Below are 14,358 nucleotides of genomic sequence, written 5' to 3'. Positions count from 1 at the left end.
CTGGTTCACACACTGCACTACACTAAACTACACTACAACACCACTGGTTCACACAGTACACTACACTGCACTACAACACCATTGGTTCACACACACACTACACTACAACACCATTGGTTCAAACACTACACTACATTACAATACAGTACACGCCAACACCATTGGTTCACACACTACACTACAACACCATTGGTTCATACACTACACTACACTTCACTACAATACTATACAATACACACCAACACAGTTGGCTCACACATACAACAATAGCATTCAATACAATATAATACAAGACACACCAACACCATTGGCTCATACACAATACAATACAGTACACACCAACACCACTGGCTCATACACAATACAATACAATACACACCAACACCATTGGCTCATACACAATACAATACACAGCAACACCACTGCCTCACACACACTTTAATACCTATGTGCAGTGATTGCCAAATGGACATACCTCCCGCCCAGCCATATATGGTTAGAGTCAGGGAACTTTACCACTGAACATGGGAATTAAATGAGGTTTACTATCTGTGGAACAAAATGATGGAAACAGCAATGCCATCAGTGGAACCAATGGGAACGGGAATGCTGCTTTCCATTAACAGAACCAATACGAATAGGAATGACGTTTACAATTAATGGAACAAATGGTGACAGGATCCAGTGGAAAAAGGATTGCCTTTTACCACTGTTGGAGACAGGAATGCTGTTTACCATTAATGGGTACAAGAAAGCTGTTTACCATTAATGGAGACTAGACAGGAAAGCCGTTTACCATTAATGGGGACAGAAAAGTCATTTACCACTGATGGAGACTAGACAGGAATGCCGTTTACCATTGATGGAGACTAGACAGGAAAGCCGTTTACGATTAATGGGCACAGGAAAGCTGTTTACCATTAATGGAGACTAGACAGGAAACTGTTTACCACTGATGAGACTAGACAGGAAAGCTGTTTACCACTGATGGAGACTAGACAGGAAAGCCGTTTACCATTGATGAAGACTAGACAGGAAAGCCATTTACCACTGATGGAGACTAGACAGGAAAGCCGTTTACCATTGATGAAGACTAGACAGGAAAGCCATTTCCCATTAATGGAGACTAGGCAGCAATGTCATTTATCATTTATGGAGACTAGACAGGAAAGCTGTTTTCCACTGATGGCGACTAGACAGGAAAGCCGTTTACCATTGATGAAGTCCCTGTTGATGTCCCCAATACTGCTGATGGCAGATCCGAAGCGGGAGAATTTGAGGCCAGCGCCGTTCAGGGCGGTTCCCTTGGCAAAGCTGTCCTGCAGGGACAAGTTGATAGTGTTTACTGATGAACAGCTCTTGACAGTACATGTAAATAGTATACATGAACACACACACTCACACACACACACAGATGCAGTCAGGCAGACATGCCGATTTCTAGACAAATAACCAGCAATTATATATATATATATATATATATATATATATATGTATGTGTGTGTGTGTGTGTGTGTGTGTGTGTGTACAGAGAGACATACGTAAGATTACATCTACCCCACCCTCAACCACCCCAAAATTTAAAAAAATGGGTAGACAGACAGACAGATGGACTAAACTAATCCCCAACTTAGTAAACAGAAAAAAACAAGGAGAGAGAAAAGGGTGAACGAACAAACAACGAACGAACAAATGAACGAACTAAACCTTAAACGACGAGATAGAGAAAAGAGAGAAGAGCGAGAGACACTGGGGAGAGCAAGAAAGATAAAGAACAGGGGGAATCACTCTGACTGTCTACAGGGAGGGGCTGAGGAAGGCTCTCGCTTACCCAGATGGAACAATTTGTTTACAGTTTTATATCACCATTTAATTTTGTCACTGAGCAATCCTATTCAACAATCAGCTTCAGGTTTTCTTAACCAGGACACAGTATTGATTCAAATCAACAAAGATATCAATTTCAAACTAAAAATCAACATTAAACACTAAATACAACAGAGAGAGATTTTAGATCAACACATACATCATCCCATCCCATCTATAAACTCAAAGATGCCACAAATGTATTGAGACGGGGTAGCAGAATTTCAAAAATTTACGGGCTAGGCCAGGGTCAATTTTGGGTGTAGATATGAACAAGGGTAACCGGGCAAGGTCGGAGGGAGGTGAGGGTAAGGAGAGAACAAGGATGTGGCAATCAACACAGTCAAAGAACGGGCCCCTGGAAATGCCACATAACAATAAATACTAACAATGCTAAGCAACACACTCCTTCCTTCTCTGCACGGGCCATTATATAATAACAAAGAAACAAACAAAAAAAGTTCTTCCACCGGCATAGGCCTAAAACTACAAATCAACTAACTTTAGCCTATTATTAGCCTACTCATTTAGTGTCAGGAATATTGGACTAAATTATGAACCCTAATCACATATTGTTAGCATGGACCCTTGAACAGAAAGTGAAAGAAAAAAAATGGTAAGGCAGACATGGAAAATGAGGAGAAATATAGACTATTGAGAAAAAAAAAACCCCTCCTACTCCTTGCCCTGTTTCAATTGAGAAGGGAAAACACAAGGGGAAGAAAGAGTAAGTATGACAGAGAAATTACGCATATTCAATTTGTTTGTCATCATTTAAATACCCTTTCAAACAAGACAGCCTACTAAATATCCTCTAAAATCACAATTGGCTCTACCCAAATTTCAATATGGCTGCCCGTGCCAAAAACACATAGTAAACTAGATCTAATTCTACCTACTAACTTGATCTAGTATCTTACGTCTTGTCCAAGTCATGGCATAGTCAGTAACAACGTATAGGCTTACTTTTTAGTCTAATTAACTTATAATCTTAATGTAACTTACTAACCTTGAATTAACAAAACCTTTATGCCAACTTGTTTCCTCAGATTGACATTTGCTTGCAGTCCTCATTGCCCCCTATCAGCCAGTCAAAGGAAGATACTCTCTAACTCAAGAAAACAGGAAGTGGGGTTATGGGACTTGGTTTTCTTTTTCTAAAACAATTCCCAACGTACAAAAATGATTACTTCTAACAACTTTCTCCACAAGATTTTTTTATAGACAAAGAATAAAATAGTAAGCTAGGGCACAGTTAATATTCATTAGGCTCCATTTCAACATTCTCTTTTCGAACTCACCAAGGGAAACAACTCCTTATCAAAAGACTAAAACTGTGGTTGCTTCCCTTTGACTGTGCTTTTGTAGACCTGCCTGTCATGCCGTCTACAAATATATACCTACATATAAAAGAAAGAAAGAAAGAAAGAAAACAAGATACACACGAAGCTAGCGAAAACTCTGTCAATACTGAGCACATTGTCAACCTCTGTCTGATACGTGAAACGTTTGAAAAAAGATTCAAAGACAGAGCCAGCAAAACAGAGACAGAATCAGAGGGCCAGAGACAGAGAGACAAAGACAGAGAGACAGAGAGAAATCGGAAACTCAGCAGGCGGAAAGACAAGAACGAAATGATGATGATTTTTCCCAGGGTTTTTTTTTTGGTGAAAAACGTCACGAACACAGCATATAAAAAGGGAATAAGAAAGTTAAAGCGCCCTGTGACCCGCATGCAACTCAGGAATAAAAAGAAAAAAAACAGACGTAAGAGAAGAAAACACACAATATACCACACCACGACGTCTCATGTTGACACTAAACAGACACGTTCAATTGTCTCCCTTCCCTCAGCAAGATTGGCAATACAGGACAGTTGCAAAAGACCTATTATTTCCCTTGTTACATGACAATAGGATCTGTGAAAAAAAAAAAATTTGCATGGACAAAATATAGGCACTGGGGAGTTTGGGTGCATAAACACTTCTTCTTGTTCTTGTTGTTCTTCTCATTATTATCATTATGATTATTACTTGCACGCTTTCCAAGAGTCTCAAAAGAAATGAACATGAACGAACATTCTGCCCAGAAGACTTCAGAAATGAAATAAACGGGTATCCGTTTTGATTAAAAAAAAAAAGAGAGAGAGAGAGAAGAAAAAAAAAAGAATTGGTAGGCTTAACAGTCTGTCTAAAGAAATATAACGATTAAGAGATTACCTCTAACTTACAGTGAATACTTACCTGGCTTTCAAAACTTTTGATCTGAATCTACATGGAAATGAATCTGCCATTGAAATTTGAATGAACGCTTACTTGGAATTAAATTTTTCACCAGCATTTACGCAATTCAGGCAAACATGATGAACATTAAAAGTGTGTATTTCTTTCTTCCGTGGCAATCTCCATTTTCCCCATAGAAACAGAAGGAATAGGTTGATACTACTTATCTGCAAAGAGTACAGGAACATTTTGATTCGATATCTATCCATCTACACACACACACACACACACACATATATATATATATATATATATATTAGTTCCGGAGGAAATCCAACATGTAATTCAAATGTTAGCAGAGACAAATACCCACTCCTCCCCCCCCCCCTCCCACCTTGACCCATCCCCCCCTCACTCGCACCCCCTCCCCCCCTCCCCTTCCCCGTTCCCAGAGTCGAACACTCAACAGTAGGCCGCCGCTCTTTCTCTGTCTCTGGACCTTTCGCTTGGAATGAGCTCCTCTTTCGCTTCGTCAAATCTCCGCGCTCAGCTCTTTCAGGTCTGTCCTGAAATCCCGCGTCTTTCCGAAATAGCTCCTCCTCCTTCCCCTTCCCCCCACCCCTCCCCCCCCCCCCCGCCCCCCCACTGCCCCCGGGTGCCTGTGAATGTCTGCTGTGTCAGTACTTCATTTGTCTCTGCGCATCATTCAGCGCTATCTAAGTACTGTGATGGTGGTGGTGGTTATGATGATGACGACGATCATGATGATGATTAAGATGATTCTGCTGCTACTGATGATGTTGATGACGGTGGGGATGGTGACGATGCCAATGACGATGACTACCCAGAATATAATTTATCGGTCACTCACCGTTCCTCCAGGCCGGACCTCTCCGTGACTGATGTAGACCAACACCCGGCCCTGGTCGTAGTAGTTGGTAGTGTTGGTGAAGAGGGTGAAGGTGGGGGCCCCCACCAGCAGGTCTGCCCACCCGTCCCCCGTCACATCCACCGCGCACAGCACTGACCCGAAGGACGAGTACTCCTGACACCCGTGTACACATCATCATCATCATCATTCTGTACTTCTAACACCCGTGTACATATCATCATCATCATCATTCAGTACTCCTGACACCCGTGTACACATCATCACCGTCACCATCACCATCATCATCATCATCATCATTCAGTACTTCTGACACCCGTGTACACATCATCATCATCTTCATCCTCATTCAGTACTCCGTTAATACAGAGAGAGAGAGAGACAGACAGACAGACAGACAGACAGAGAGAAACACACACACACACAGACACACACACACACACACACACGCACGCACGCACGCACGGACACACACACATACACACACACGCACGCACACACGCACGCACGCACGGACACACACACACACACACACAGAGTCGACAGAGCTGAACAAATAACGATTTCCCTCAAAGTGTTTACCTGATCTCCCTGGAACGAATCAAGATGTCTGAACATATTCTGATACAGATGTTCCACCAGATACACCTGTCAAAAAAAGACGTCACTGTCAATTACTGTTTCCTGAGATACACCTTTCAACAAAAGACAGTGAATGTTCCCTCAGATACGCCAAAAGACGTCACTGTCACTTAATTTTCCACCAGATACAATGTCCCAACAAAAGACGTCACTGTCACTTAATGTTCCACCAGATACACCTGTCCAACAAAAGACGTCACTGTCACTTAATTTTCCACCAGATAAACCTGTCCAACAAAAGACGTCACTGTCACTTAATGTTCCACCAGATACACCTGTCCAATAAAAGACGTCACTGTCACTTTATGTTCCACCGGATACAACGTCCCAACAAAAGACGTCACTGTCACTGAATGTTCCACCAGATACACCTGTCAACAAAAGACATTACTGTCACTTAATGTTCCACCAGATACACCTGTCAACAAAAGACGTCACTGTCACTTAATGTTCCACCAGATACACCTGTCAACAAAGACGTCACTGTCACTAAATATTCCACCAGATAAACCTGCCAAAAAGACGTCACTGTCACTTAATGTTCCACCAGATACACCTGTCCAACAAAAGACGTCACTGTCACTTAATGTTCCACCAGATAAACCTGCCCAACAAAAGACGTCACTGTCACTTAATGTTCCACCAGATACACCTGTCAACAAAAGACGTCACTGTCACTTAATGTTCCACCAGATACACCTGTCAACAAAAGACGTCACTGTCACTTAATGTTCCACCAGATACACCTGTCAACAAAAGACGTCACTGTCACTAAATATTCCACCAGATAAACCTGCCAAAAAGACGTCACTGTCACTTAATGTTCCACCAGATACACCTGTCCAACAAAAGACGTCACTGTCACTTAATGTTCCACCAGATAAACCTGCCCAACAAAAGACGTCACTGTCACTTAATGTTCCACCAGATACACCTGTCAACAAAAACGTCACTGTCACTTAATGTTCCACCAGATACACCTGTCAACAAAAGACGTCACTGTCACTTAATGTTCTACCAGATACACCTGTCAACAAAAGACGTCACTGTCACTTAATGTTCCACCAGATACACCTGTCAACAAAAGACGTCACTGTCACTTAATGTTCCACCAGATACACCTGTCAACAAAAGACGTCACTGTCACTAAATATTCCACCAGATAAACCTGCCAACAAAAGACGTCACTGTGAGTTAATGTTCCACCAGATACACTGTCAACAAAAGACGTCACTGTCACTTAATGTTCTACCAGATACACCTGTCAACAAAAGACGTCACTGTCACTTAATGTTCCACCTGATACACCTGTCAACAAAAGACGTCACTGTGAGTTAATGTTCCACCAGATACACCTGTCAACAATCGTCCAACTTAATGTTATTGAAAAGGTTGAAAGGTTAAAAGGTCCCATTGCCTTGCCCGCCTATAGGGGCAGTAACTCATATCCACTGTGAATGGAATGCAGAATGAACAATACTTCATTATCTCAATGAGAGAAATTCATTTGTGATCTGAAACACACAGTCATTCAGTATGCATGCATAACGTAAACATAAAATAAAAACTGAACGTTGATACAAAACGCTTAGATGTCAACTTTGAGAAAATCATACATATAATGCGGACAAAAATACTTATTGAAAGGCAATAGAGTAAACTACACATACAGTCATCACAGCATACACTTCCAATAATCTCAGTTATGATGAATAAGCATAAAACAGCATACTAAAATTAAACAGATGCATGACACCAATATGCTATGCAGCAGTATTTTACATTATGATATCATATCACGCGCACATACACTCTAGCAAACATTTATGGAGTCACGTATTCAATTAACAATTATCGCTTATTGTTGTTTAATAGCTAAATCGTCCTTGGAATAAAGCTGTATTTAGTTCCCGTTTTGTTTTGTTTTTTTCATTTTGAAACACGAGATCTCTATTCTAAACGTTTGTGTCAAGCTGAAAACATACACTCGCGTATGTGCATGTATGTTTGTGTGTGTGTGCGTGCGAAGGAAGGAAGGAAGGAAGGAAATGTTATTTTACGAGGGTAAAGGAGAAAACACGAAGTACTTGTACCGGCCTTCAGGGCAAGAATAATAACTGAGAAAAAAAAAAGACAGTCAAATTCTCAACAGCAACATCAAAATTACATTAACTCACTCAGTACGGCCAGCCCTCTCTTCTCCCCTACACAGACCCCTCGGATGTCCAGTGGGTGTCTCAATGACCCAAACTTTAGCTTCCGTCGTCAGAATTGTGGTATTCTTTGTCAACATTCACCTCTTCAGTATAAGAGCCTTCCGCTTGCAATATTTTGATGATGGTAATTGGGGTGAAACGCTGTTAACGTCGTCTCTTTCGCCGTTCGTATGGAGAGAGTTAAGCATGTACAACTATAAGCATAGATACTTACGTGCAACACAACAACGCTATAAATGAATAACAACAAGGACAATAGGGACGGGGGCGTGGTGGAGAGCGGAAGGAAGAATGGACAAGGGGAAGAGTAAAGAAGGTAGGGGAGGCTGACTGAACAGACAGTGAGAGTGACAGTGGAGACAGACATAGACAGACTGACAGGGGAGGAGGGAGAGAGAGAGACAGACAGACAGACAGACAGACAGAACTGATGTGAGTATTGGTGGTTGTGGTGTGACACAGACGCTTACCTTGCCCTTAACCTGTCGGTCGGACACAGCGAAACAGAACCGTTTGTCCCCGCAGAAATTACCCACTGCCACGTCATAACCTGCCACCAGGACACCCACCATCATCATCATCACCATGTTGATGATACTGTTGATGATAATGATGATAACAACAACAACAACAGCAGCAGCAGCAGCAGCAGCAAGAACAACAACAACAATAAATGTGTTTGTAATTGTTTCGACATTATCGATTCAAAGTGATCTGAAATAAACGTGTCAGTGTGTCAGTATCAGTGTCACCGTCAGTGTCACACACAACACACACACACACACACACACACACACACACACACACACACACACACACACACACACACACACACACACACACACGAAAAAGCATCATGGAACAAAGTCAGGGAAGCATACCAGCAAAATGGCAAAGTTTTAAATAAAAGTATAAATAATATTCAACAACCGGAATCTATCAATCAATCAAATACATTCAGTAATTTAATCAGATTAAGGCAAATTCAGGCATTATCAAATAGGATAAAGCTGAAGCTAAAGTTCAGCAGAGATGTTAAATGCATAAGAATTACGTGGAGAATCTATTTCTAGCAAACACATACTCTTTGAATGTCAGAGTCTGAAATCGTTTTTACCAAACTTCTCGGAATATTCTTTTGAATGTATTTTTGACAATTTCAAGATGTTATCTGCTATTGCAGAAGGTTTGCTGCATAGTCCAATTGGACATTTGTTATAGTTGTTACAGTTGTTTGATGTTAGCGTTTCCTTCTATATTATGACTATGTCTCCCCTTTTAATGTTTTATTTTTTCCAGTGCTCAGTATCTTTCCTCACCACACACACACACATGCGCACACACGCGTACACACACATTCACACACACCATTCTTCACTCTCTGCCCAATACTGTTCCCACCACCACGGCCCGCCCTCCAACCCCCCAGTCCCCCACCCCCACCCCCCACCCCCCGACCCCTCCCCTCCCCCTTTTTTTTCCATGTTATATCACTTAAAGTGGAAGACGTTAAACAAGACTACTACTACTACTACTACTACTACTACACACACACACACACACACATCAAACAGATAAACCATGTACCGATCTCGATGTCTGTGTCTGGATCCAGACGGATTTTCATGGTGTAGGTTCTCCTGCTATGAGCATTCAGAACCGCCGCCTCTCCTGGAACCAAACCATCTGGCTGTGTTATCAACAGCAAGGGTTTGACCACACACACACACACACACACACACACACACACACACACACACTTCACAATAGTCGTTTTGTAACAGAAGAGTCGCGCGCGCGCGTGTGTGTGTATGTATGTGTGTGTGTTTATGTGAGCGTGTGTGTGTGTGTGTGTGTGTGTGTGTGTGTGTGTGTGTGTGTGTGTGTGTGTGTGTGTGTGTGTGTGTGTGTGTGTGTGTGTGTGTGTGTGTGTGTGTGAGCGTGTGTGTGTGTGAGAGAGAGAGTGTGTGTGTTTGTGTGTGTTACCTGTCAATTGTTTCGCCCCAGGAACACCGATAACAACTCGTCCTTTCTGTGAAAAAAAAGAAAAGGAAAGAGAGAGAGAGAGAGAGAGAGAGAGAGAGAGAGAGAGAGAGAGAGAGAGAGAGAGAGAGAGAGAGAGTCCTTGGTAATCAGCATTCATTGTTTTTGGTCACTTTCCATAAAACCAAAACTGTCATACCACACACACACACACACACACGCGCGCGCGCGCGCACGCACTCACGCACACTCACACATGGTTATGATCATAGTTGTTGTGGTGGTGGTGGTGATGATGCTGACGACGGTGATAATCACGATGAAGAAGATGATGTCGACGATGATCATGACAATGATTGTTGCGGAGGTGATGATGACTGTATAAAGAAGGAAACAACAACAACCATAACCACAATGACATGAACAGCAACAACAACAACAACAGCTACAACAACAACCATAACCACAATGACATGAAGAACAACAACAACAGCTACAACAACAACCATAACCACAATGACATGAAGAAGAAGAACAACAACAACAACAACAAACACGACATGAAGATAAAGAAGAAGAAGAAGAAGAACAACAACAACAACAACAACAACAACAACAAACACGACATGAAGATAAAGAAGAAGAAGAACAACAACAACAACAACAATAAACAATAAACACAACGACATGAAGAACAAGAAGAACAGGAACAACAACAACAGCAACAAACACGATATGAAGATGAAGAAGAAGAAGAAGAAGAAGAAGAAGAAGAAGAACAACAACAACAACAACAACAACAACAACAACAACAACAACCCCCAGTCACAAGCCAAAGGACACACCCCGTCACCATCAGCCGAAAAGCCGAACTGTGCAGCGCCGTAAGTGAGGGCTCTGGTTTTCTGGTCCATGTACTGCCGCGGGTTTCTGTAGGGGGTCACTCCTGGCCCGACACCGCTCCCTGTGGCCGACACAATCTGACAGCGGCCGATCCAGAACGCATGGTTATAGTACCAACTATCTAAGTCCGACCACAGCGGGCCACACACCTGAAAACAAGGACGGGGAAGAAAAAAAGAAAGAAAGAAAGCATGACCGTGTATTCCACAGCGGAAGGTGGGAGAATTCTTAAGACACTCAGCCTGCCAGATTAATAAGAGATTCCGTTCTTGCCCTCCCCTCCCCCCTCCCCTCCCCTACTCACACACACACATACATACACGCACACACATAAACACACACACACACACACACACACACACACACACACACACACACACACACACAAACAAACATATGCAAACACATATTCTCTACAATGAACGGGCTGACAGGGCTGCAAAAAAAAAGTGCAAAAAACGAACAGGGAACCATAGAACTTTATGTGCCTCTGTCTGTATAAGAGGGTTATCGAATACTAGAAATAACATCGTGAAACAAAGTCAGAGGATTATACCAGGAAAACGGCAAAGCTTTAAACCATAGTGTAATTAATGTTCAACAACTGGGAACTATCAATCAGTCAAATACATTCAGTAATTCAATAAGATTAAGGCAGATTCATACATTATCAAACAGGATAAAACTGAACGCTTTTATAACTAAGTTCAGCAAAGATGTCAGATGAATATGTGGAGAACATATTTCTAGCAATCATGTAATATTCGAATGTCAGAATCTAAAATGTTTTTTGCCAGACTTCACCAAACGTTCTTTTGAATGTGTTATTAACAATGTTGTTTGTTATTGCAGAAGGTTTGCTGCGTAGTCCTATAGTACATTTGTTATAGTTGTTATATTTGTTTGATGTTGGCGTTTATAACGTTTCCATTTTCCCTAGCGTTGTCTCTCCCTATTCACCCTCCACACATACACACACTTTTACCCCTCCCCCTACCACAACCACCACCCCCACGTTTTTTTTTTTTTCTTGGTTTTTTTTTTCGTCTCATATCACTTCAAGTGGAAAGACGTTAAACTGAAGACAACATGCAAACACACACACACACACACACACACACACACACACACACACACAGAGACACACACAGACACACACACACACACACACACACACACACACACAACACATACACACAACACACACACACACACACACACACACACACACACACACACACACACACACACACACAGACACACACAGACACACACACACACACACACACACAACACACACACACACAGACACACAGACACAGACACCCACACACACACACACACACACACACAACACACACACACACAGATGTGAGGAAAGAGAGTGGGTGGTAAGACAAGTGTCTGATAGCGGATGATCAACAGAACTGGGGAGGGGGATGGAGGGAGGGTGAGGGGGTGGGGGGGAGGGGGAAGGAGGGTTAAGGGCTCGGCCTCACCACCGCTGTGTGTTCATCCGCCATGGTCAGAGTCAGTCCAAATAGTTCCTGGTCCTCCTGGAACCGGCCGTCACGAGTCACGTTGTATTTGCTTGCTGTAACACAGAATGCAGATCACAGTACACATTGCACAGAGCACAAAATACACAGCACACAATACAGAATACGTAACACAGAACACAGAATACACAACACAGAACACAACACACAGAACACGGTACACAGGACACAGAACACAGAACACAGAACACAGAATACACAACACAGAACACAATACACAGAACACAATACACAGAACACGGTACACAGGACACAGAACACAAAATGCACAGAATACAGCCTGGACACAGGACACAGGACACAGAACACAGAATACAGCCTGGACACAGGACACAGGACACAGGACACAGAACACAGAATACAGAACACAACACACAGAACACGGTACACAGGACGCAGAACACAGAATACGGAACACAATACACAGAACACAGAACACAGAATACAGAATACAGAATGCAATACACAGGACACAACATACAGGACACAGGACACAGAACACAGAATACATAATACAGAACACAACACACAGGACACAGGACACAGAATACATAATACAGAACACAACACACAGGACACAGGACACAGAATACAGAACACAGTACATATAACACAGAACACAGAACACAAACCACAGAATATCGAAAACAGAATACTTTACTCCGTGCAATGGGTCAAACTCTCTTTTCACTTCCAAGTTCGCCATTTTTTTTCTTTCTTAAAACAAAGCAAAACACAAATATGACTGTATACAAACGCTCACACGCATACGCGCACGCACGTACCTACGCACGCACACACACACACACACACACACACACACACACACACACACACACACACACACACACACACACACACACACACACACAGAGAGAGAGAGAGTTTTGTCCGATCGGAACCACCAACTGACCGAAAAACCAAATCAACCAACCAACAGATAAACCAAAACCAAACCAAACCAAACCATAAAGCACAGCAAATCAACCAACCGACCGATAAAACCAATTAGCCAACATAACCACCAGCCAACGAACCAGCACAAGAACCAGCCATTATAAGAACCAATCAATACAGCAACCAGCCATTATCAGAACCAACCAATACAAGAACCAGCCATTATCAGAACCAACCAATACAGCAACCAGCCATTATCAGAACCAACCAATACAGCAACCAGCCAATATTAAAACCAACCAATACAAGAACCCGCCAGTATAACAACCAACCGATGAGCAAACCAGCAAATTTACGAACCAGCCGACCAGCCGATATAAGAACCAGTCAAGTTAAGAACCAATCAATATATGAACCAGCCAAAACAACAACCAGCCGATATAAAAACCAACCAATAAACCAACGAACCAATATGGCCCCCAATCAACAAGCCCTGTTTAAGAACCAGCCAATATAAGAGAAGTGAGCAACGCAACAACCAGCCAATATAAGAACCAGCAGAAACAACAACCAGCCAATATAAGAACCAGCAGAAACAACAACCAGCCAATATCAGAACCAGGCAATAAACCAACGAACCATTATAACAGCCAGCCAACAAGGCCGTATAAGAACCAGCCAACACAGCAACCAGCCAATCAAAAGACACACTCACGTTGGCGTGCTGTCGTGTGCCCGGTACAAGTGTTGGACTCAGAACTGGGATCACAGAGGTAGTAGACACCAGAGCGCTGCACTGTCACTGTCTCCTTGGGAGCTCCAACCACCAGGCTGCACATCGTTAGTTTTAGTGATTCAACAAAAAGAAGAAGAAGAAGAATGAATCAATCAATGAATTAATGATGAATTAATGATGAATGAAACGGATATTATCCTCAATCGGAGACCAAGCTCTAAGCGCTTTACAAACACAGGTTCCATTTGCACAGCAAGCTGCCTACCTTGATTGTACAAACTTGTATCAAGGACAATGGTAGAACATGGGTTTGAAAGCTCCAGAAATCCATCTGTGTGTGTGTGTGTGTGTGTGTGTGTGTGTGTGTGTGTGTGTGTGTGTGTGTGTGTGTGTGTGTGTGTGTGTGTGTGTGTGCGTGTGCGTGTGTGTGTGTGCTCGGGGAGTG

The 14,358-nt window shown here is 42.5% G+C and overlaps 1 protein-coding gene across 10 annotated transcripts in view; it reads right to left on the bottom strand.

Annotated features, from left to right (window-relative positions):
* Positions 1 to 14,358, bottom strand: part of LOC143293910 (integrin alpha-IIb-like) — a 42,745-nt gene that overhangs the window by 22,097 nt on the left and 6,290 nt on the right. For all 10 annotated transcript variants that reach the window (XR_013056825.1, XR_013056824.1, XR_013056823.1 and 7 more), the window contains exons 3-11: positions 13,893 to 14,008; positions 12,221 to 12,315; positions 10,664 to 10,870; positions 9,822 to 9,867; positions 9,423 to 9,506; positions 8,306 to 8,385; positions 5,560 to 5,625; positions 4,960 to 5,133; positions 1,214 to 1,319 (exon numbers count right to left, since the gene is read on the bottom strand). Coding sequence is in view for 6 of the 10 variants with exons in the window: in XM_076605271.1 (XP_076461386.1) it covers positions 1,214 to 1,319; positions 4,960 to 5,133; positions 5,560 to 5,625; positions 8,306 to 8,385; positions 9,423 to 9,506; positions 9,822 to 9,867; positions 10,664 to 10,870; positions 12,221 to 12,315; positions 13,893 to 14,008 (974 nt within the window). In the remaining 4 variants the exon portion in view is untranslated. The remainder of the gene's footprint in view (positions 1 to 1,213; positions 1,320 to 4,959; positions 5,134 to 5,559; positions 5,626 to 8,305; positions 8,386 to 9,422; positions 9,507 to 9,821; positions 9,868 to 10,663; positions 10,871 to 12,220; positions 12,316 to 13,892; positions 14,009 to 14,358) is intronic.

The sequence above is a fragment of the Babylonia areolata genome, chromosome 19 (assembly GCF_041734735.1).
Source record: "Babylonia areolata isolate BAREFJ2019XMU chromosome 19, ASM4173473v1, whole genome shotgun sequence".
Lineage (NCBI taxonomy): Eukaryota > Metazoa > Mollusca > Gastropoda > Neogastropoda > Buccinidae > Babylonia > Babylonia areolata.
This window is presented reverse-complemented; position numbering and strand designations above follow the sequence as displayed.